The sequence below is a fragment of the Uloborus diversus genome, chromosome 8, assembly GCF_026930045.1.
Source record: "Uloborus diversus isolate 005 chromosome 8, Udiv.v.3.1, whole genome shotgun sequence".
Classification (NCBI taxonomy): Eukaryota; Metazoa; Arthropoda; class Arachnida; order Araneae; family Uloboridae; genus Uloborus; species Uloborus diversus.
Window position 1 is genome coordinate 146709525 of NC_072738.1, and position 26008 is coordinate 146735532.

The 26008-nt window shown below is 34.4% G+C and overlaps 1 protein-coding gene across 2 annotated transcripts in view; it reads right to left on the minus strand.

Moving 5' to 3' along the window:
* Nucleotides 1-66: 66 nt before the first annotated feature.
* LOC129227546 (neurogenic locus notch homolog protein 1-like) overlaps nucleotides 67-26008 on the minus strand; it is a 145938-nt gene continuing 119996 nt past the window's right edge. For both annotated transcript variants that reach the window (XM_054862125.1, XM_054862124.1), the window contains exons 23-29: nucleotides 21717-21878; nucleotides 16155-16310; nucleotides 14898-14964; nucleotides 9440-9495; nucleotides 8413-8500; nucleotides 1779-1842; nucleotides 67-507 (exon numbers count right to left, since the gene is read on the minus strand). In XM_054862125.1, coding sequence (XP_054718100.1) covers nucleotides 460-507; nucleotides 1779-1842; nucleotides 8413-8500; nucleotides 9440-9495; nucleotides 14898-14964; nucleotides 16155-16310; nucleotides 21717-21878 — 641 coding nt within the window. In that variant the 3' untranslated portion in view covers nucleotides 67-459. The remainder of the gene's footprint in view (nucleotides 508-1778; nucleotides 1843-8412; nucleotides 8501-9439; nucleotides 9496-14897; nucleotides 14965-16154; nucleotides 16311-21716; nucleotides 21879-26008) is intronic.

The following is a 26008-nucleotide window of genomic DNA, read 5'->3' on the forward strand; positions in this document are numbered from 1 at the left end:
CATTTTGGTTTTAAATTAGTATTCTCAGCGGACATGTGTTAAAACTGTAGGAGTTATGTAAGAAACTCAGTTTAAAAAATAGGATTTAATGTTCAATTGCACTTATACAGCATATTTACAATGACTGGATTGTAATCAGATGTGGAGTTCCAACATAAGGTATGTCAAAATATAAGGTTGTGACAATAGAATTTTGATGAGTACATTTTACCAGAGTAGGTCAAATTACTATAATAAATAAAGAGGAAAAGACTCTTCAAAATGCATAGACATAGTAGAAACAGCTTTAACAGTTTGTTTAAAACGACAATTTTCTTCGTGGTGAGCACTTTTTAAGCAAGATGAAGTTGCTTTGGCGTCTTCGAAATTTCCGTTAAAACATCACAGTCTAAGTTCAAAGTCAGTTCAAAGCAGTTAAAATGTTATAAATAAGTTATTCAAGTCGTCCCCAGGTGGCGTTTATTCATATGACCGATTTGATATTCCACGAGGTGGCCTCCTCTCAGCCTGAAACAAAGCACAACAGCGAATTAAGTACTTTTTAAATCATGATAAGTGCAATGAATTTAATTTAAGTACAAAAAAGTAGTCTTTACTTTTAAGCAAACTCAATTCTTAATCATGCTTTACGCTTACGCTTTTTTACGCTTTCATTTGTGGCGTACGGATCACCAAGACGTGGATGATGATTGTCCGCGTCGGGATTTGGACCATGAACCTTTGTGATGCTAACTCAGTGCTTTAGCCACTGAACCAAAAGGGCCTCAAGGTTCGGGGGCAAGTTAGATCATGTGCTCTCTGACGTACGATACACATGCTTACGCTGTAAGGAAATTAAACTTATACCCCCCCCCCCCCAATCAAAATATGTTTCATAAAGTAATTCATTTGTGAAAATAGAGGCAACTCTACAGTTAAATATAATTTTTGAGCCAAAAAATATTTCCAATAATTAAAATAAAAAAAAGGAATATTTGTAATTTCAAAATTTTAAGAAAAAATCAGTTAAGCTTTCCGATTCCATAGTTGCAGATAAATCAATTACAGAGAGCGTTTTCCTCAAATTTCAACATGCTTTTAGAGACGATTAATATTCTTTGAAAAAGATGAATGTACTAAATCAGCGATACACTGCAATGCTAACACGTAAGGTAAACACACGTTAGTGGCCAGTGCTTCAGAGTGTTTCAGTAGGGGCCACTTCAAGGTTTATATTTGAAAACAGAGGATTCCAGGTTTCCCATTAGATATAAACGTGCAGGAGGTGATAAATGCTGCATGTTTGATGCACTTTTGAATCCAATGGGAGACCTGGAATATTTATTTTTTCAAATATAAACCTTGAAGTGGCTACTACTGGTGTAGTAACCGGACTTGAAAAAGCGAGAGTATAAACGAAGAAATTTGATGAAAAGCACACCAATATTTCAAACCTCCTGATCTTTTGTAAATAAACGTCCACAGCTAATCAGTTGAGCAAATTTACTGATTTGAAAAAGCGAGAGTACAAATGAAGAAATTTGATGAAAAGCATACCATTATTTCAAACCTCCTGGTCTTACGTAAATAAACTTCCACAGCGAATCAGTTGAGCAAATTTACTCAATTTCTTCTATTGTACAACACACCTTTTTGATTTTTTCTTATAGAAAAATATCAGTACTTATTATTTGTAATATTCAACTGTATTTCTTAAAAGGGCATCTGTTTACTTTATGTAACAAATTTTTTATAAGAAATTCCGATAAAAAAACATGTTTGCAATATGATTCATTTACCATTTCTGAGCGGTCAGCTGGTCTTTCCGGGATAAAATCTGCTTCTGAACCTTGATTCCTTTTCCTACGAAATGGAAAAGATAATTATTATGTTGCAGTTATGTACAGAAATACTTGTTTTTTAATCTTTCAAAAAAGAAACAGTTTAGGATTCACTTTTACAGTTTTTAAGTTGCAAAACTAAATCCGACATTGTTAATAAGAATGAAGAATACATAGAAAACGAGTTTAATCCATTAATTCCAAGTTAGAGAAAGATTCAATGAAAACTATTTAAATTAGTTTTATTCTACCCTTTTTACAGGGTTTCCAAAATGACCTCATAAACTCGGCTCAGCTAGATTCCTCGTTGGAAATACATAAAAACTGCCCATAGAAGCGTTCCTGTACGATCCATTGTTTAGGAGAAAAATAGGAAAAACAAAGTATGACGTCACTGCCGGTGAAAGGAAAAAAACACTTTATTAGACATATCCACAACAATATTTGCAACGGTAATGTTTAAAACTTCATTACACGTACTTGTTGCTGTACGTAATATACGTATACTGTTGTTGATATGTCCAATAAAGTGTTTTTTCTTGCACGGGCAGTGACGTCATACTTTGTTTTTCTCGTAAAATACTCGTACGATCCATAATTTTTCTCGTAAATTATGGATCGTACAGGAACGCTTCGTTGGGCAGTTTTTATGTACTCCTAGCGAGGAATCTAACTGTGCAGAGTTTATGTAGTCGTTTTGGGACACCTTATATGTACGGGAACCGATTTTACTTCAGCAAGTTGTATTACTAGTCGAACTAAATCTGCTTCGTCATTGGACCCTCCAGATAATTCAGCATAAATGATTAATTCTAGTTGGAATATTTCCTCTGTGTGCATAGGCACGGCCATCCTCAAAAGAGAACCTTCCATCACAAAAGATCGTTGAAAATGTATTTTAGCTCGCACATTTATATCAAAACATTTCTGAAGGAGAGTCGCTTACCTGTCTTTTTCCTCTGACTTAATCAAAAATCATCCCAAAGCGCCATTTTTTAGGATTTTCAAACAATTTCTAGGGTAGGGAACCCTCCTCTCCTCCTTGTGCAACACCCTCAAGGAAAACTTTAAAACAATACCTCTTTACGTTAGGAGAACTGCGATTATCTGACACTCTCCTCTAACGTCACCAAAGGTTGATTAAAAATTTTTTAGAGCCTCAATCGCGGCAAATTCACGGGAAGATCTCTCGAACACAAATAATTGAACAAAGATTAAAAGTGCATTTTTATGCCTTCAATTTCAAAGAATTTCTGAGAGAGAGAGCCCCTACCCGAACGTCTCAACATATAGCAAAAAATTGCGTTTTTAAAACTTCAATATCAAAAATTTCAAAGAATAGCTCTTGAATTCTGACTATAATTCTAGAATCAGAGGTATTCAAAATTGCCTTTTTAGGACTTGCAGCTTTTTCTACTTATCTTTCCTTTAAAACAACAAGTTAAACTTAAAGAACTTGCTAGTATTATACTTATCCTATTTTCATTTTAAAATTTTCTAATTAAAGAAATAGAACTCAGAATAAAAAATAACTTGAAGGAAAATGGGCAAGAGAGAGTTGTTTAAAGTCATTGCCACGTCCAAGAAGAATAAAAGATACGGCGCTGTAGAGGAGAGGCGGTAACTCAAATTCACCATTTTTTTTTTTTTTTTTGGTGTGTCTTTGCTTGTCACTCTCTAACATGAATCTTGACTACGTCCATGCTTGTATATGGAACTATATTTTCACAAATAAATAGTTCATCGCCTCAATGTTGAGTGAATCATTGCAACAGAATTTATATGTTGCATGGCATGTATCATTTCTCAAAGATGCTTTTTTTTGAGCAATCACGATTGCTTATTGTTTTCACTTGACCGTCCTTGGCGTTGTGGTTCCTTTTTCAGCTTGGACCAGCAGCACCACCGCCCACCGGCTTCTGCAGGCGGTGCGTCGGAGTGTCGGAATCTGCTTTTCCTGCTCGGAGGCGTCCATGTCCTGTACACACACATCCTCACACACATACACACTCACATTTACACACACGCCTATGTGCATACACACAGGTCTATGCACACACACAAGCCTGCACATGCATGCAAGCTCGTCTACACACACACACAACTATACACACGTAACCACCCAGGAGGAGGGTCAGACTCGGGGGGTCAGGAGCCGTTTCTAGAAATTATAACTCCAATGAGTAGGGTCCTGTCGCAACTCGTGATTGCGAAATACAAAATTTTAATTCAAATGCCAGAATTCAAATTAATTTAATTTCTTTTTTTGGGTACGCCATAATTTCTTAAATACGTCATCAAACTTTACAAGTAAGGTGTCGTTTAAAAACTTGTTTATTTTTCACTAAAAGGGAAGAAAAAACTTCACATTTCGTCTGTTTTCAAAAATTACTTTAACCCGTAAGGAGGTGCAGCCTCACAGACCAGTCAAAAGTTAAGTGCGGCCTGTGAGACCGCACCTCCCCTTCAGTATTACAATTTTCGAAGCAGCAGACATGGCTCTTAATGTTAGAACCGCAAAGATAGGTTTATTTATCATATCCGCGATATGCAGAAGAAATGCAGAATATTCTAGTTGACGTTGAGAGTTGCTTGAAATGGTCACAAAAAATACGCAATGATGTTCTAGAGACAATAAGAGCTGAATATTTCCTGGAAGTACGACACGAAATACTAATAGTTAAAGAACAGTAAACTTTTTTCGCAACGTGATAGAATCAATTTTCTAGTATAAAATGATCTGTAAAAATTAAAAAATAAAATCATTAATTTATAATAGATACATTTTTATTACGAGTAGTAAAGTATTTCCTGCAACATATGATTTCTCGCAAAAAATCTTAAGTCTCCAGCTAAATTTTCTCGGAAAAGATATACTTAAATTAAAAATGCAAGATATTTTTCCCCGTGAAAACAAAAGAGCAAAGAACATTTAAGGAAAATTACAGGAATGTATCTTAATTACACGATTAAAAAAAAAAATGGAAGTAGAGCGATCTCTGAGACCTCACGTCTGTTTGTTTCAATTTCAAACTTCCCTTGCAACATTAAAAGGGAGTGTTAGATATCTCCGTTGGTAGAGCATTCGTCATTCAAGTGAACGGTCCAGGGATCGAGACAATATTTTTCTCAACTGCTCAGATTATTAATGCGTTTTCTTTACTAATAATAAAGCAGAAAGTCTCTCTGTCCGGAGGATGTCTGGATGTCGCTAGGATGTTTGTAGGATGTCTGTGACGCGCATAGCGCCTAAACCGTTCGGCCGAATTTCATGAAATTTGGCACAAAGTTAGTATGTAGCATGGGGGTGTGCACCTCGAAGCGATTTTTCGAAAATTCGATGTGGTTCTTTTTTTATTCCAATTTTAAGAAAAAAAACTATCATAAATTACGAAATTATCATAACGTGGAACCGTAACATGGGCACAAGCCAATTGGCGAGATACGAAATTATCATAACGTGGAACTGTAACGTCGGTATAAGCCAATTGGCGAGAAAATTCACCATACATTATTTGTAAATATACAAGCGAACCAAAAGACCTTTAATTTTTCTATTACGGGCGAAGCCGTGCGGGTATCACTAGTAATAATATAATTCCCTAAATAAACGAGCTGATGTGTGCATCACATGACTTCCTTTTACTCCAATTTAATGTCATTTTCTCATTATTGGCAGTTTTAATGTGACTAAATAGTTTACTCCCTAAATATCACCAACAGTGTCCAAATTGAAACCAGATTAAAAAAAAAAATTGAATTTTGATATCTTGAATTCAAATTATGTTTTTCACAATCACGAGTGTGTGTATGTAGGCGTTTATGTATGTGTGGGGGGGGATATGTGTGTTTGTGTGTAGAGGGTACGTGCGATGGGGTACGTGTGTTTGTGTGTAGGGGGTACGTGTATGTGTGTGTAGGCATGTGTGTTTGTGTCTGTGTGCTGGCATAAGTGCGTGGGTAGTTGTGTGTATGAATGTGTATGTGGGGGGGGGGGTATGTGTATGTGTTTGCAGGCATATGTTTGTGTCTGTGTGCAGGCATGAATGTGTGGGTATTCGTGTGTATGTGTGTGTGTATGTTTTTGTGTGTGTGCATGTGTAGGTGTCTGTATGTGTGTATGTGTTTGTGTGAGTGTATGTGGTGTTTGTGTATGTGTTTGTGTGTGTGTATGTGTGCATGTGTGTGTAGTTGTGTATGTATGCGCGTGTGTGAAGTTGTGTATGTATGCGCGTGTGTGAAGTTGTGTATGTATGCGCGTGTGTGTAGGACATGGATGCAACCTGGAGACGGCTTTCGCTATAGGAGCAGCATCGTGAGGAGCCGGTCGACGGTGATGGTGCGGAGGGTGGCGGTGGGAAAATAAAATGATAGGACGCCAAAAACAGTCAAGTGAAAGCAATAAGCAATCGTGATTGCTCAAAAAAAAATTTTTTTAAAGCGCCAAATTTGTCACTTAGTTGGCGACAAAACTTGACGACCAAAAGACTGGAGATATATCGCCAAGTGTCCGCCAAATTATAACACCACTTGAGTTTACATCGAAATTATCAATGATTTCCCCTGAAAAAGGGGCAAAAGACCCCCTTTGGAGCCTACGAATGCAACCAAAAAGGAAGGTGCACAACTAGACTCAACTAGGAGTCTACGTACCAAATTTCGATTTTCTAGGACATTCCGTTCTTGAGTTATGCGACGCACATACACACATACATACGTACATATAGACGTTACGAGAAAACTCGTTGTAATTAACTCGGGGATCGTTAAAATGAATATTTTGGGTGTCTGTACGTTCCTAAGCACATATCCACGTGTGATCGGGTTGAAAAAAAATCTCAACATTCATTTGGGGATGAGCAAAATGGAAATTAAGGCTGATGTTTGGGTAAAAATTTTTTCGCGAATACAATACTTCCTGTTTTGTAAAAGGAAGTAAAAATATCTGTTTCAAGAAAAAAGATGTTTTTTAATTACAGAATTACATTATTGCACCCCCGTAATAGCACATTAGAAAGATTTAAAAGGTTCCAAAAAGTCTTACATAACCTACAAATGCTAATATTTATTAATAAAGTTGAACAGCTGTGCGTCAGAGCAATTAAGCTTCTTGAAGTTTAATTAAGTGGCTTTATATTCACATTAATTCTGTTCAGGCAAAATAAGAAAGTAACAAAAATTGATAATGCAACTAGACAAATGGGAACTTAAAATGCATAATAAACAGTCAACTTTTATTTTTGAAATTAGCTGGTTAAACTCCAACAAGTTTTTTTTTTTTCATTCTATAGGCAAAATGACTTTAAAGCAAAGACATTTTTGAAGTTTCAGGAAAACCACAACCTGTAAACAATATGATTAAGCAGTGAGTAACAAATGGTGTAAGTGCCAAAACTAAAAATTTGGATTTTAACCAGTACAAATGGCAGGAGAATCACTACTCTGTTTTGGAGCAAGAGAAAGAACTAGTAGTAGGATAAGTATGATGCTCAGTATGATGTAGAAAAACATTTCACTGAAAGCCTATCTTGGATCTGAATTTTAAGCGTATTTTACTTAAACATTTAAAGCGTAAATTTACATTCCCTTGCTCCTCACCGCCTCAAATTTACCATCATGTAACTGTATACGTTGAAAAATTAAAAAAACGTTACCAAGGATTTTGCAAAAGAATTGATCTTTTAATATTAATCACGGGACCTTACTTTTGCCTTTGATTTAATACTTCTGAAATTTTAATTTTTCCAAAAAAAAAAAAGTTAACTAAGATGGTTTAAAAATACATGTAAAAACATGTTCATCCTAGATAACAGGACAGCCCTCAATATTTTTAGACTTATGGATAGTAATATACTGGAAGAATTTCAGCTTCCTATTTTAACTGAAAGAGGGTGCTCAACCCCCTCCCCCAAACTTCATTAAATATGGAGAGAGGGGGTAAAAAAATACATTGAACTGAAAAAATAATGCTGCATAAAGAAAAATGTTCATTCTAGATAGCAGGATACCCCTCAATAATTTTAGACTTATGGATAGTAATATATTGGAAGAATTTTAGCTTCCTATTTTAACTGAAAGAGGGTGCTCAACCCCCATCCTCAAACTTCAATTAGTATGGGGAGAGGGGGTTAAAATACATTGAACTGAAAAAATAAGGCTACATATTATAATATACACGAGTAATATGCATATACGTTGTCATAAATTTTTTTACAAAAAAAAAAAAAAAACAGTTGGGGAAATTAAATGTTTTAAAATTTGTGACATTTTTTTTAGCTACGGCTAATGTTAAATTAAGGTGTCATTGAGCACCCTCTTAAAATTTGAGTACGAAGCTAAAACTTTTACAGCATAATAATATAAGTAAGTAGAAAGAAATTAGGGGATGTTTTAGACTCTAGCTGAAAAAAAAGTTTTTTTGGACCACTCTATTTTTTCTGATTTTTATCACACAGAATCATAAAAAATAACTCATTTTCTCGATAGAATCGAAAACTTTATCGATAGCATTTTTTCTTTAAAAAAAAAAAAAAGCGATCGAAATATTTAACTTACCATTCAAAAAATGACAATTAGTTTACATGATACTTACTTTAGATAGTAAAAGGCGAATGCAAGGATGGTAACCCCGAGGAGTGCTCCCAAGACCCCTCCAATAATTTTGGAATTGTTATTCGCTTCTGAAACACAAAATTTGAAAATTATCTTCTTTTACTAAGAGCGTCCCAAAAGTTCGTAAACATTTGGAAAAAAAAAATAAATTTTAGTTGCCGAGTAATAACAAAAACAACAATTTTTTCCCAAAATGCAAATAATTCCATTTTTAGCAAGCGTTTAGACAACCTATAACTGAAAATGTTGCTTTCATTCTATGAGTTACCTCAAGAAGAATCACTAAAAAAACCGCCATAAGAAATGTACAATTCTTTGCACAATCAAGACTGTAGTTGGACCGTTGGACGAACGGTCAAAGAATCCTCTGTAGCTTGTAAAAGTTGAGACAATAAATAAGGGGAAAATATTTCTGATGTTTATTTCTTTTCCTATTTGGTATTGAGTAGGAAAATTTACTTATTTCACAATAATACCACATAGTCTTAAATTTTCCACTAATTGAATCCTACCAATTATACCTTTCTCTGAGTCTTAACTGGAAGTTCAAAAAAAAAAAAAAAAAAAAGCTGTTCAGTCAAAAGGTATATACTTAACATGAACTTTACGAAAATTATGTATGAAAACTTTTAGTAATTTAGTAACGAAACAAAGCTTCCAGTTTAAATTCAGTCGTATAATAAGAACAGAATATTATTAGTAACTTGTCAGCGGATATATAACTCTGGATATATTTTAACTATCAACAAACATTTTCTTATAAAAAGGGTTTTGCTCTGATATGGCGATGATCTTTTAAGAATTGAAAATTTTGAGGGATGTATTAAAAGAAAACGCCTCCAAATAAACTAGCTTTCATATAAACTTTATTAAAGCAACTTCATACACAAAAAAAATATTTTAGTGGGAAATTTGACTAATTTTCTTGTATAATATATCAGAAAATATTATGGTTTTTTTAAAGGTCTTTTAACTATGGGTATGATAAAAAAAATTAACAAACTTACTTTTGAGATACTCGTCACCTCTGTCACAAAGGGATCCAGTATATCCTAATTCACAACTGAAAAAAATACGAAAACAGAAAAATTATAAAATGAAAACATTTATCTATACTAATGAAAACTGATGTAAGCGTAATTACAACATCACTTGAGTTTGCATTGAAATTAACACTGATTTACCCCCCTAAGAAGTGTAAAAGAACCATTTTGGAGCATCTTAATGCAACCAAAATGGGAAGTGCGCAACTAGACCCCACTATAGGAACATACCAAATTTCAACTTTCTACAGCATAACGTTTTTGACTTATGCGAGATACGTACATACATGCGCACATTAGGGTGGTTAGAAATACATGTAAAACGAGCTGATGTGTGCCTCACATGACTTCCTTTCACTCCAATTTAATGTCATTTTCCCATTATTGGCAATTTTAATGTGATTCAATTGTTTACTCTCTAAATATCACCAACAGTGGCCAAGTTGAAACCAGATTTAAAAAAAAAAAATAAAAAAAATCGCCAAATTTGTCGCCAAGTTGGCGAAAAAAATTGCCGACCAAAAGACTGGCGATATATCGCCAAGTGTCCGCCAAATTGTAACACCACTTGAGTTTACATCGAAATTAACAATGATTTTAATCCAAAAAGGGACATAAGACCCCCTTAGAAACACCCAAATGCAACCAAAAGGGAAGGTGCACAACTAGACGCCACTAGGAGTCTAGGTACCAAATTTCAACTTTCTAGGACAAACCGTTCTTGAGTTATGCGACATACATACGCACATACGCATATCCGCACATACATACATACGTACATACAGACGTCAGGAGAAAACTCGTTGTAACTAACTCGGGAATCGTCAAAATGGATATTTCGCGTGCCCATACGTTCTTAGGCACTTATTCACGTGTGGTCGAGTCGAAAAAAAAAACTTAACATTCATTCGGGGATGAGCAAAATGGATATTAAGGTCGATTATTGCGTGAAAATTTTTTCGCGAATACAATATTTCCTTTTTTGTAAAAGGAAGAAAAAAAAAAGTTTCTCCTAGATAGCAGGACACCCTCAATATTTTTAGACGTGTGGATAGTAATATACCGGAAGAATTTTAGCTTCCTGTTTCAACTGAAAGAGGGTGCTAAACCCCCTTCCCCAAAACTTCATTAGTATTGGGAGTAGGTTAAAAATACATTGAACTGAAAAAACAATGCTACATTTTATAATATACACTAGTAATATGCATATACATGGCAATAAAATAATTATTTTTAAGAAAACAGCTGCGAAATTTAAATGTTGCTAAATTTGTGGCATTTTCTATGCTAGGGCTAACGTTGAATTAAGGGGTCATTGAGCACCGTCGTAAAATTTGAGCAAGAAAGTAAAACTTTCACAGCATAATACTATTAGTAAGTGTCAAAAAATGGGGGGGGGGGGGAGGGGTGCCCTGGACTCTAGCTGAAAAAACGCTTTTTGAACCACACTAACGCATATACCCACATTCGGACGTCTCGAGAAAACTCGTGGTAATGAATTCGGAGATCTTCAAAATAGTATTTCGGGCGTCCATACGTTTTTAGGTACATATGCAGGTACGGTCGGCCCGAAAAAAAAAAAAAAAACACTCAACGTTCATTCGGGGGTATAAGCAAAATGGAAACTTAGGCCGTTATTTGAGTGATTTTTTTTTCGTATACACAATACTTCCTTTACTATGTAATTTTGGGGAGAGTTAATATATCCCGTTTTTTTTTTTTTTTTTTTTTGCTGTACGTATTAAGAAAATTTCACTATGTTAATGCAAAGAGGTCAAGCTGTTTTTTAACACGCTTTTATTAGCTTCACCTGCATGTATGTTTGTATGTATGTATGTATGTACGTATCTTGTAACGGAATCTTGCAGCTCAAATTTCGCCACTTCCTGCGATCGGATTCTTTTGAAATTTGGCACGCGACCTCAGACCCGATGACAATGCAATATTCTATAATCAAATTAATTAATTAACTCTTTTAATTGTTAGTTTCCTCCAATTTTAATCAATATTTTGGCATAAATCCAACAATGTGAAAAAGGAAAAATTTAAAAAAATACGTTAAAAAATACTCGCAAAAATTATTTGAAAATATCTACAAAAACCTTTAATTTTTCTGCATCAGACAAAATTTGTTCCAATGTTCTAAGGTAATTAGAACATGAAATGTAATTGTTTTTAACTAATTTCATGCCAAAATTTAGGTGAGCCTTCAATTGGAAATCCATTGCTGATCAGACCATTGTTGAACAAAACTTTTATTCAAATGCATCTCAAATTTTCAAAGTAATATAAATATGATTTCCGCAAGCATACATCGATGACTCACAGTAGCTTCCCATCGGGGTGCCCTTGTCTTAACTTTAAGATATTACCTCGCACTCGTTTTATAAATAATTTCGTCGCCTGACAATTCTCCAACATAAGACTAAAAAACAAAAAAATAAAATAATAGTTTAATAGTTTAAAAAAGTAAAAAAACACCCTTTCGTAGCAAAATGAACTAAAAATTGAAAAATAATCTTTGGATGATAGTAGTTGACCAATCACTTAATTTTAATGTAATACAAAAAGCGTGGGGGGGGGGGGCTTCTTATCAGTTATCTTGAATTTCTTCCATCTGTTGTCCAAGCAAAAATGTAAATAGACAGCACCCCACGCTTTTTTGTATTACATTAAAATTAAGTGATTGGTCAACTACTATCATCCAAAGATTATTTTTCACTTTTTAGTTCATTTTGCTACGAAAGCGTGTTTTTTTAGTTTTTTAAACTATTAATTTATTCCACATCAACACAATGCAGGCCAAGAAACAATTTTTGAAAAGTCCGATATTTTCAGGTAGCTAGTTTTTTAATTTGGCACAGTAGGTGTGGTCAAAAAGATGGGGTATTTTGTGTCGAGATATATAAATAACTGCTTTGAAATAAAAGAGTTTTGAGGGAACTATTTATAGAATTTCAATGCAACCAAGGTCATATAAAAGCTCGTTTTTTTAATACGATATTTTCTTAAGACCGCTATTTTGCGTCGGAAGCACAAAACTTCCTTTGCGTTGAAAAGCAAAGTTATGTGTTACCCGAAACGCGTGAATAAAGCTGAAAACAGATACATGCAACGCTATTTTGAAATTTTGTTTTTTGAAGTAGAATTTATCATTTACTTTTACACTGTAAAATACTATCAAGTGTAAATCTTCGCAGGAAATAAAAATATTAAGGACACAACGGTGTTTCTCCGTACACGGTGTTACATGAAATTCTTTTAGCAGAAAAATGCATTTGTGCTCTCATGGAGACATATGCGTAGAGTTTGATTTTTTTTTAAAATTTAATTATATATTCGTTTTCAAAATATAAAACCAATTTCTTATACAAAAATTATCCATATGTTGTAAGTATGTTTTTAATCCATAAAAAACCTTAAGGATTTTTTCACAGATTTTTTGGTAAAATACTTTTTGACTTTATTTTATTTTAAAAAACCCTTTAATTTTTCACATTTGCTACTGAGTGAACGGGTAAATAAAAACAAGGTAAGTACAGTAAGGTGAGTAAAGGTAATTGGGAAAATAAGCCGGGAACAATTACGATTAGTTATTGTTTTTCGTTATGTAAATTAAAAATAATAGTACAAAAATACTGAATTTGACTCGTTGGAGAAAAACATTAAACTACGATTCATATAACTCAAATTGTTCTAAAACGTTAAAAATGGATCCATTCTTTATACAACATGCTTAGTAAAAGGATGCAGAACGACATATAAATGCTTATTGGTTTGCTGATGATGTCAGAGTTATAGGGATTGTAGAAAATGAAGAGCAGGTAATCAAACAGCTTCAAGAGGAATTAGATTATATTACTAAGTGGGCGGATAAGTGGGGTATGGCAGTTAATGTAGGTAAATGTCAGGTGCTACATTTAGGTCATGGAAATAAGCGTATGAGTTATCGTTTACAGGGTTAAGTCATTAGTCAGGTAGACACATTTTATTGATTTGGGTATCTTAATAAATCAGGACTTCAAGTTTAGTCAACAGTGCAGCATTGCAAGTAACAAAGCCAATAGAATGCTTGGGTTTATCAATAGATCTATTTCAAACAAATCTAAGAAGGTTCTTCTGCCTTTATATAGGAGTTTAGTAAGATCCCATTTATGGAGTATGCTGTTCAGTTTTGGTCGCCTTATCTGAAGAAAGATATTTCTGTATTGGAAAGGGTTCAAAGAAGGATAACTGGACTAGTAAGGGCACTTTCAGATTTAGTTTATCATACTGGACTTAATAGGTTTAATGTGTATAGCCTGGAGCGAAAGAAGATCAGAGGGGACATGATTCAGTTGTTTAAATTTATCAAAATGAATGATGTTAATGGATTCAGTTTTTTAACTGAAAGCAGGACGAGCGATCATTGTTTTAAGCTATTCGAATCTCAGGCTAACCTGGAAATAAGGAAAAAGTACTACTTTAGTAGGGTTGTGGGCACTTGGAACAGCTTATTGGAAGAGGTGGTAACGAGCAAGGGAGTGGATAGCTTTAAGAGGGCCATTGATCTTTATTGGGGACTAATAAATTAACTAGGACCAGCCTAGCTGGGCCACGAGCCTGTTGCTGGTCGTCACATTTGTACTTGTATATATAAATTAGTAGAAAAAACGGTATACGCGTGTTTCAGAGTTTAAAGGAACTGCTTTTTCAATGTAAAAATCAATCTTTTGATACAAAGACTTCACACGGCTTTACATCTCAAAGCTCACTTTTTTGCATTGACAAAAGAAGATTTTTCTCAAAATTGTAAACGTACAAGTGGCGCACATTGTTCAGTAACTATATTCTAAGAACCTAAAAAGAAAACTAAAAGAAAATTTGCTCAAAACTCTGACCGTGGAATGGAACACATCGATTTCGTTATGATTCTAAGAAATGAGTCCTAAAAAGATATTTTACAAGACTGAACGTACTAGTGGTTCACATGCTTTGGTAACATCATGATACAAAAATTATCTCAGAAAAAGATTTCCACAAAATTCTGGTCGTACAAGTGGCACACATTTTAGCCGATCTATGACACTAAGAAATTAGGCCCAAAAAAGGTTTTTTACAAGACTGACGTACTAGTGGTACACGTACTTTAGTAACATGATTGTAAAAAAAAAAATTTTAGAAAAAGATTGCCACAAAATTCTGGTCGTACTAGCGGCACATATTTTTTCCGAATTATGATTCTAAGAAATTAGTCCGAAAAAATGATTTTTACAAAATTGACCGTACTAGTGACACGTATGCTTCAGTAAATACTAAAATATTATTCTTGAAAAAAAGATTTTCGCGAAATTTTCGCCACACTAGTGGCACAAATTTTTTTTAAGTAACATGATCCTAAGGCCTTGCATAATTCCAAGAAAAAAAAAAGAAGATTTTTCACCTGCAATCGAAACCTTTTTCCTTTGTACTGCATGATCCTTTCACACATGGACTGGGGCTGCAAAAATCTGCGAAAACAAGATTGATAAGTATGGTTAAATATAAACTCAATGATAATTTATATAAGTTTTGATTTGCCATTAATCAAACTTAAAATGGTAATAAAATGATGGGGGAGGGGGCGGGTATGCTACTTCTATTTAATTGAATACGTATACTTCATTAGAATTTTTTAAAACTTACTACAAAAGGTTATTTCAAAAACAACCTTTTACCAATATATATATATATATATATATATATATATATATATATATATATATATATATATATATATATATATATATATATATATATATATATATATATACACACACAGTTGAGCCCGCTTAATGGAATAGGCAATTTGCCAGGAAAAATTATTCTAATAAGCAGGATATTCCATTATCCGGGATTAAAATAACACGCATCAACGGTGTAGTACATTGGAATTTTATTACATTAAGAGGGATATTCTATTATCCGATATTCCATTAAGCGGGCTCGACTGTGTATATATATACTCGACTGTGTATATATATATATATATATATATATATATATATATATATATATATATATATATATATATATATATATATATATATATATATATAGCACCTTGAAAACAAAAAATCAAATGTAATGCATACGTATGTGCAAAAAAAAATTTCTTCTACTGAGAAAGTATGTCAAAAGTTGGGTTAAAATAATGGGATCGTTTCCGAAAATTTAAAAGTATTTTTCTTTTTGAAAGAGAATGTTTAAAAATACAGTATCTGATCAATTTTTAAATAATTCGACTAAGTTTAATATTTAAAAAAATATATTTTAATCGATGCGCTTACATTGTTTTTCGCTTCTGACGATGACACCACAAATGATGAAATGCCATTTGCAGAGCCCAATATTTAATTCGATTCTTAATTATCATAACGTGGAAACGTGGTAGGCAGCTGCGTCAAAGTACATCATTTGGGACGTCATAAAGACCACGCCTAACTTTCAAAATCGGACTTAAAAAAAATGAATTAAAAATTAAAAGCGTTGGGAAAATAAAAGTTTTTTTCTTGCTCTACGTTTTTTTTTTTTAATTCTCTGAATTTCAGTGACCAAAAGTAGTACTTTTGACTGAAGGAAACAACCCCATTATAGCAATATAAAGGGAAATTATTTTAGTTTAAAAAACAAAAATCAGTATGATGCTTTTTATACTTACCAACACAGGCCTCCTTGTCGTGGGCATTCTTGTAAGGATATGTATCGGAAAATTTCTTGTAACCTGGCTTACATTCACAGTAATAATCTCCTTGGGTGTTGACGCAGCTGGTATTCTTAGTACACGAATCGATGCCTTCCAAACATTCGTTAATATCTGAAACGAAATTAATAAAATACATTCTTTACTTCCCAAGTTAAAACTGGTTGCGGTTAAAAATTGCTCAATAAGTTTTATTATACTGCTAAAGAGGAATCCAGAGTTGTCAAATAAGGTAGGTGAACCAAAGGTGGACGGTATTCAAAGTTGACCGGTGCAAAAATGTTGGAAAAAAAGGAGAGTTATATCATTTATGGATAGCCCTTAACCACACTAAACAAGTCACAAAGTCAAACTTCTAATAAACCTGTTGGATAATTGCGATGTTTAATGTTTTCAAATGTTCAATTATTTGTTGCTGCAAGTAGAGTTCGTTCATTTGAAAATTTGAAATTTTATGTTTATAATGGGGAAAGGTCGAGGCAACGTATTCAATAATAGTAGACTTGTTACAAATAATATTATTTGGACAGAATTTTTACGCATTAACTGTTTTTTTTTTTTTTTTTTTTTTTTTTGATGATTTTTTCGGGGAAGATTTGGATAATTGGGAAATTAGCGATCTTGACAGCTGCTTATGTTTGCAAAATAATGTCCATTGACGTAAAAATTAATACTAGTGTGGTCGAAGTTCGAATTTTGTCATAACTTGATATTTGAGGAAAACTTATATACATTTTTATTGTTTCAAAATTTTTATTTCTACTCTTATACATGCATTCATTGCACATCTTGTATCATACAATTTTATTCGTACTTACAATGGAAAACCGTAATATTTTTTTCCGTAATATATTGATTTTTGTATGTTATTTTCAAAATAAATGAATGAAAGGGGATATTCCGATAATTGGGGCAGTCATAAAATCCTTGGCGGGAATAATGTTATTTTGGTAACACTGTTGCTCTGTGGTAAATCTGCTCAAATATATATATATCCACTCTTTGTAAAGGTATGCAATGGAAAATTATTTCTCGCAGGTATTGGTGCAAAATAATTGTCTTCAATAGAGACAATAAGGGGTCGAAGCAGAAGAAGTATAGGGACGAGAGCTATGTACTTCGGGGGAATGGCGGGCACGGCGGTACACGCAAGCCCTCGGACGGTAGCAAAATCCAGCCGTCTACCACGACTAGTACCACGAATATAATCCCATACAACATTTTCAGCCTACCATAGCCATCATTTAACCATAGAAATGATGAGGAATTAAACAAATAGAATATAGCGTGGAATCAAATAAATACAAACTATGATGTAAAATAATGCAAGAAAAAAATGAAGCGGTAAACAATACGTTTTAGGTGAAGGTATAAAAATACTTAATTATACATCATAAAGCAATAACTGCTTACCAGTAATTTTTTAACCGACTTCAAAAAGGATGCGGTTATCAGTTCATACTGTATGTATGTTTTTTTTTTTGTTTGTCCACTCATAGCGTCTCACCTAGTGAACCGATTTTGATGATTCTTTTTTTAATGGATAGAGGATGGCTCAACTTAGGTCCCATTACTTTGTTTGACCATATTTGTTCTTTAGATAAAAAGTTATGGGCAAAAAACAGTAAATTTCCCTATTAAATGATTAAAATCATATTGTAGCGAAGTTCGCTCTTTTCATCCGAGGATAACGGTGGCTCAGTGGTAGAATTCTCGTCTCCCACACGAGCAACCCGGGTTCAAATCCCGACTAGGACAAAGTGAATGTTGCTAAAATTTCGTTTCTACTGTTTCCCGTATTTTCTCGAATGTTCTATTAATTTCTGTATCTTTTAAAGTCTGGAAAGTTCCAGCACTTTTTCAAGTTGTATATAAGGAGATGTAACGTTCATTCGTGGTTCTGAATAAAGATCTCGAGTTGAGACTAACGAGTATTCGCTTCATTTGGCTTTCACATTGTCTTCGCTATTTTCATCTACGCGACAATATGAAACTCATTGTTATAACAGTTTGGTGCCATATAACTGTAATATTAATAGTAATTGTAATAATAATTTTGAATAAAGGCTTTTCTAAAGCAATACAGTGATATAGAGCCGCACTTCTTACTAGGTAACTTCTTACTTTTACTGAAATATCTACATTCACACTAAAAAGAATAAAATAAAAAAATTTTGAAAAAAAAAAAAAAAAAATAGAACCGACTTTAAAATTGCTCTAAAAAGTGAAAAATAATTTTATTCTTTAAACACCATCGATAATACTTTTAAACATAATTTTTGAAGTTGGCGCAAAAACAAAAAGTAAAATCCATTGTAACCATGCTTCGTTCATATTTTTATCAAAAAATCATATTTTTATCAAAAAAACTTAGGAACGAAACATTTATATCGTTACTCAGATATGCTGTCATCAATGCGTAATGCATGTGGTAGTGAAGAAACTGGACCTGGTTAAATTTATACTTGTAGTTGAGTTATGGCTGTGAATGATTTTATCGATCGTTTTTGCGCCAACTTAAAAATTATGTTTAAAAGTATTATCGATGGTGTTTAAAGAATAAAATTATTTTTCACTTTTTAGAGCAATTTTGAAGTCGGTTCTTTTTTTTTTCAAAAAAATTTTTTTTTGTTTACAAATATATGCAAATATTGGAGTGAATTACAGTCGGCAAGTAACCTTCTCAGACTAATATTATACTGAAATAAAAATGGGGTCTTAAACATAAAACTAATAATATTATGCATTATATCCATCAATTTCAGTTATTTTAATGATACATCTACCTGCGACTTCAATAACTCTTTTTCCACCACTTTAAAAAAGGTTGAATCCTAAATTTCAGTGAGCCAAAATGTCGGATAGGTTATCCTGAAATCTAAAGGGGTTCTATTCTGATGAACGTACTACATCAAAAATAAAATATATAGCATTACACAGATTAAACATATTTTAAGCTATTGGGGGAAAAATTCAAAATTGATAAGTACTGATATATATATTTTTTAACTCTTTAATGCATTTTGGGGCTCTCTCTGCAAAAAGGCTCAGCCGAAACGATGCTACTGGATTGGATTGGTAATACATAATTTAAAATGTTGGGGAAAAATTAAGTGAGAAAATATATTTTTTATAAACTCTGAAATCTAATCCAGTGTTACCCCCTGGTCGAGTGTCACCCTCCGAAAATATTGCCCCCCCCCCCCAATACTCAGTGATGCAAATGGCTTTCATAGATTATGCGGATTTTAATATATTGGGAGGAAATTCCAAAAGCAAATATTTTTATTTTTCAAAAGCTCTTAAATATATTTTAGAGTTAATCCCCTCCCCGCTTCCAGAAACTTGACATCCTGATCTGATCTCCCTGCCCACTCCCTCCAGTAATGACGATTCTGGAAATAGTAATTATAGAAATAAACATGCGTCAACGGTCCGATTTAAGAATTTACTGAACATCTCTACATAGTATAAAATGAAGTCTCCAAAAAGCGTCTGTGTGTTTGAACTCGCAAAACTCGAGAACTACCCGGCCGATTGCGCTGAAATTTTCACAATTTGTTCCTTTAAGTCCTGAGAAGGCTTGCAGACCAGTTCGAAAACAATTCGATGAATAGTTCTTTTTTTATTCCAATTTAGGCCCAATTTTCACATAAATTCTCGAATATGGGGGTGAAAAATTACTCGCAATTAGTAATTTATATATCGTTGGAAAGGGAAGAATGTTCCGCGTTCTACGCAATTTGTTCCAACGCTCTAACTTAATTGCGGCGGGAGTTATTTACGTTTTTAGCTCGAATTTGTTTAGGCTTAGTTGAAATTTAGGCACTACTTTCTCCATTAAATTTATCCATAAAAAGTGAAGGAATTGTCCTACAGTTTTCTTTTTAACACCGTTGAAAAGAGCTACCTTTTTTACTCCAGATCTAACTCGACTTATGGTCGGAAGTTTAACCCTCTATCTCCATTAGAAAAAAAATTACAAGCGAATTAAATGAAGTTCAAAAATCTGTTCTCTATTCAAGTTTTTAACCATTTTATTTTGCGTTTCCACGGTAATGCTTTTTGAATTTATTATTTCCATCTTTCTCATTTTCAATTCTGAAACTTATTTTATTTTGTGTTTCCATGGTTACGCTTTTTAAATCCATCATTCTCATTTTATTTTAATTTCTTAAAAGTATTTTAATATCTGTCGTCATTGCTTGGAGGGGAAATTTTGCATGATGATTTTTTTTTCTTTTATTTATGCCTGATTGTTGAATATGCGTCACTTGACACAATTTTTGTTTTCAAAATAGACTGGGCAAAGCCGGGCAACGCAGCTAGTAATTCCATAAAAACTAAGAAAATAAAAGCAAACGACTCTTTCTTAACAGTTAAAATATTTCAGAATAAATCCTTTTTTATTAAAAAAGGGGGGGGGGATCACAAAAATAAGTTCGTTTTTAAAAATGTTTAAAACAATTTTTTTTTTAAAGTAATAAAACAATCAAAGGGAGCAAAAGACGTAATCATGTTAACATACAAAAGTGAATTTTTGTTTGTAAAATAACTCCCATTTATTTTTAATTTTATTCTCGAGCGTAATCATTTAGAAACTTTTGGCTTGCTTAAATGTAAACCTTGGATCATGGTTTGCTTTAAGCGATTCCTACAGCTCTTCAAATGTTCGTAGAAATGTCGAACAAACTTCATCTTTTGCAGAAAATTCCAAGCTTTAAAAAGATCTAAAACTTACAAATGCCAATGAAATATTTCTCCCTCATATTATTAAATTTATGTGAAAAAGGACTTAAAATTAGAATAAAAAAGGAACAAAATCGAATTTTCGAAAAATTGCTTCGAGGTGCACAGTCTTATACTACAAAAAGATGTGTGCCTCATTTCACGAAAATCAGCTGAACGGTCTAGGAGTTAGGCGTGTTTCATACATCGAGACAGAGATTCAGACTTTTAGCTTTATTAGTAGTCAAGATAAAGATAAAAGTCTAGTATTTATTTACATAAAACATCGTTTTTAAGTTTTTGTAGTAAGTTACCGCCCTAAGCCAGGGCTAAGGCAGAAATACTTAAAATACACCGCCAGCTCAGTCATTCCATCCGAGGACTGCAGTTTCGTGCTTTTTAGCACTCAACAGCCCGGAATAGGAACCACATGAGCTGGGGGCGAAAAATCTCTTAAGGGAGCCAAGAGAGCCAAACAAACTGGTAGCTAATGCAGAATTAGCAAACCAGATGAGCGACCGCAGCAATGGTGCGGTTCAACTCAAAGATTGACTCAACTCAAAGATTGAGTTGAACCGCACCGTTGCTGCGGTCGCTCGCTCATCTGGTTTGCTATTTCTTGCATTAGCTACCAGTTTGTTTGGCTCTCTTGACTCCCTTAAGAGGTTTTACGCCTCCAGCTCATGTGATTCCTATTCCGGGCTGTTGAGTGCTAAAAAGCACAAAACTGCAGTTCTTGGATGGAATAACTGAGCTGGTGGTGTATTTTAAGTATCGTTTTCAAGTACTTACCTTCGCACTTTAAGATGGTAAAGTCATTAGTTGCTTGCACACTGGTATACACAGTTCTATATCCTGCTTGGCAGGAACATTTTCTATCACTGCATTTGCTTCCTTCACCACACAACGCATTTTTCAGATGGTCCGAGCAAAAGTTAAGCTTTTCTAAAGACACTGAAAAGAGTAAAATGAAAATCCATGATTAAAATTAAGTAAAAAGCGCTGAAAATATTAAAATAAGAGCAGCGTCAATAGGCCAGAATAAAAACATTAAAATAAGTAGACCGGTTTTTAGGACATTTTGTCAACTTTGTCACTACATGGTTGAGATTTTTTTTTCTACGCTAGAAGCTGAAGAAGGGGGTTATTGCTTACGAAATGTTTATTAAAACATTTTTGTTCAAGCCTATTGACGTTTCTCTCTTTTTTTTCACGTAAATCCATGAGTAAAAACGAGATGATGTGTGCATCATGATGTGTGACTCGACGTTGAATCCCGGTTATCACAAATTTCCATTTCAACTGCGCTTGCGCGCGGACCTTCCTGATTTCAAAACTCTTGCTCAAACTGATGAAAAACATTTAAATTTGTTAATATGAGATAAGAACAGATAAAAATTAGAAATTACAAAGCTGTCTTTGATTTAGTTTTTACGCCTCGGTAAAGATTGAGTTTAGCGTCTTAATTATTAATGGACTCGGGTCTGATTTTTCTATCAAACAAAATCTCTTTTCAGGGCCAAATTTTTAACCTCAGAAGAGCGTACTCGATCTGCAGCATCACTTCCAATACAAAGCCGAACGATCAACCTAAATACAAATGTATAATACTAAGCTGTTTATGCCTAACGTGAAATATCCGCAAAAGACGGATATTTGTAATATTCCGATCACTTTTGAAGTACATAACGTGTTTTACGTTTACGTTAAATAAATATTTCCAAACCAATAAATATTGAAGTGTCATTTTTCTCTTTTCTTTATAAAGATTATCAGTTATTCATATCCGTAGTTTCATATAATGTATCCCGAAATTGCTGTGAAAATACTCTAATCGCATTCATTAATTTGTTGGGACTCTAGCACAGCCTAAATATAAACAAACAACACGAAATCTTAAAACAGAAAGCCCAAAAAGCGAAGTCCGTGCGCAAGCGCAGTTGAAATGGCAAATTTGTGATAACCGGGATTTAACGTCTAGTTGATGTGTGCATGTGTAAGACTTCCTCTAACACCAATTTAATGTTATTTCCCCCATTATTGCAATTTTAATGTGATTCAATTGTTAATAATCTAAATATCATCAACAGTGGCCAAAATAAAACCAAATTAAAAAAAAAAACATCAAATTTGTCGCCAAACTGGCGACAAAACTTGGCGACCAAAAGACTGGCAATATATCACCAACTGTCCGCCAAATTATAACACCACTTGAGTTTGCATCGAAATTAACAATAATTCCCCTCAAAAAGGTGCAAAAGATCCCTTTAGAAACACCTGAATGCAACCAACAGAAGAGGAGCTCAATTAGATCCCACTAGGAGTCTACGTACCAAATTTCAACTTTCTACGACATACCGTTCTTGAGTTATGCGACATACATACGCACATACATAGGTACATACAGACGTCAGGAGGAAACTCGTTGTAATTAGGCCGGGAAACGTCAAAATACATATTTCGGGCGTCTGTACGTTCTTAGGTACATTTGCACGTGTGGTCGGGTCGAAAAAAAACTCAACATTAATTCGGAGGTGTGCAAAATGGAAATGAAGGTCGATTTTTGAGTGAAAAGTTTTTCGCGAACACAATACTTCCTTTCTTGTAAAAGGAAGTTAAAACATGAAACCCTGCAGAACTTTGAGGTGAAATAGTTTGTCAACAGTTTCTGCAAAAAATGTAAAACCATTCTTCAAAAGAAAAAAGTTACTGCGAGAACTTGTAACCCTAAAATCCGTCTATGAAGAAAATTTGGCCATAACTCAATCCGGGAACAAAAGGGACGCATCTGAAAATTTTGAAAAACTGCATTAAAGTTAGTTTAGATATCTGATACACTGTTGTGCCTACACTAATCCTGTAATAATTAGTGATACGTCATTAAAAAAATTCCTAATTTAGAAAAAAAACTTTCAAACTGTATATAACTTACACTCCTCCAATTCCTAACCAAACCCCTCCAACTGCCGGGCCCCTAGTTTCCAACTTGGCTGACATGGCCTCTCGTTGGCCCGGGTTGGTAGTATTCGGAATGAGTTAGTTAAAAGTAGCATTGTGTAAGACCTTGATTTTCTGCTTTGCTGTTTTTTTCTCTGAGCATTTACGATTGCTTATTGTTCTCACTTGACTGTTTCGGCGTCCTATCATTTTATTTTCCCACCGCCCCCCTCCGCAGCATCACCGTCGACCGGCTCCTCACGATGCTGCTCCTATAGCGAAAGCCGTCTCCAGGTTGCATCCATGTCCTACACACACGCGCATACATACACAACTACACACACACGCACGCGCGCACACACATATACACACAACTATCCACACATTCATGCCTGCACACAGACACAAACACATATGCCTACACACATCATACCCCCTCCCCCCACACACACATTCATATACACAACTACCCACACACTTATGCCAGCACACAGACACAAACACACCTGCCTACACACACATATCCCCCACACACAAACACACACGCCTACATACACACATTCGTGACTGCGAAAAACATAATTTGAATTCAAGATGTCAAAATTCAAATAAATTTTTCTTTTTTCTTTATTTTTATTTTTTTTATTTTTGTCACTTCTGTTTACCGGGATGCAATATTTTTTATTACTTCCTTTTACAAAAGAGGAAGTATTGTATTCGCGAAAAAAAATTCACTCAAAATTCGGCCTTAACTTCCATTTTGCTCACCCACGAATTAATGTTAAGTTTTTTTTTTCAACCCGACCAACCGCGGATAAGTGCCTAAGAACGTATAAACATTCGAAATATCCATTTTGACCATAGAGACCGAACTTTCCCAGACTTCCTGATGAAAAAATTGGTTCATGGATACATCATGTGACTAGTGTGAGGCTCGGCGAAAACTTTGGCAGCATGGTTGCTAGATGGCAACATTATCTATAGTTTGGCACTCGACATATAAGTGCCTAAGAACGTATAAACACCCGAAGTATCCATTTTGACATTCCCCGAGCTAATTACAACGACTTTTCTCGTGACGTCTGCTGTATGTACGTATGTATGTATGTCGCATTACCCAAGAGCGGTATGTCCTAAAAAGTAGAAATTTGGTACGTAGACTCCTAGTAAGGTCTAGTTGTGCACCTCCCCTTTTGGTTGCTTTCGGGTGTTTTTAAGGGGGTCTTTTGCCTCTTTTTGGGGGGAAATCATTGTTTATTTCGATGTATACTCAAATGGTGTTATAATTTCGCGGACACTTGGCGATATATCGCTAGTCTTTTGGTCGCAAAGTTTGTCACCAACTTGGCGACAAATTTGGCGATTTTTTTTGAGCAATCACGATTGCTTATTGTTCTCATTTGACTGTTTTGATGTCCTATCTTTTTATTTTCCCACCGCCACCCTCCGCAGCATCACCGTCGACCGGCTCCTCACGATGCTGCTCCTATAGCAAAAGCCGTCTCCAGGTTGCATCCATGTCCTACACACACGCGCATACATACGCAGCTACACACACACACACGCACACATTCACACATACACACAACTACCCACACATTCATGCCTGCACACTGACACAAACACATATGCCTACACACACATACACATACCCCCCCCCCCACACACACCTTCATACACACATTCATATACGCAACTTCCCACACACTTATGCCAGCACACAGACAAACACACATGCCTACATACACATACCCCTACACACAAACGCACATACCCCCACACACAAACACACACGCCTACATACACACGCTCGTGATTGCGAAAAACATAATTTGAATTCAAGAAGTCAAAATTCAAATTAATTTTTTTTTTAAATCTGGTTTCAATTTGGCGACTGGTGGTGATATTTAGTGAGTAAACTATTGAATTACATTAAAATTGGAATAAAAGGAAGTCTTGTGAAGCACACATCAGCGCGTTAAAATTTCGTGCTGATGTTTACTTTGGCTATATAGCTCCTTATCCATTACTACAGGAGGCAGCAACCTCACGCTGCAGTTCTTGCAACCCAGGTCAAGACCCTTGTAGGATCGGTAACGATGAATGTCCCATTTGGTCTGATCTTTAAGCTGAACTAGCACACTACA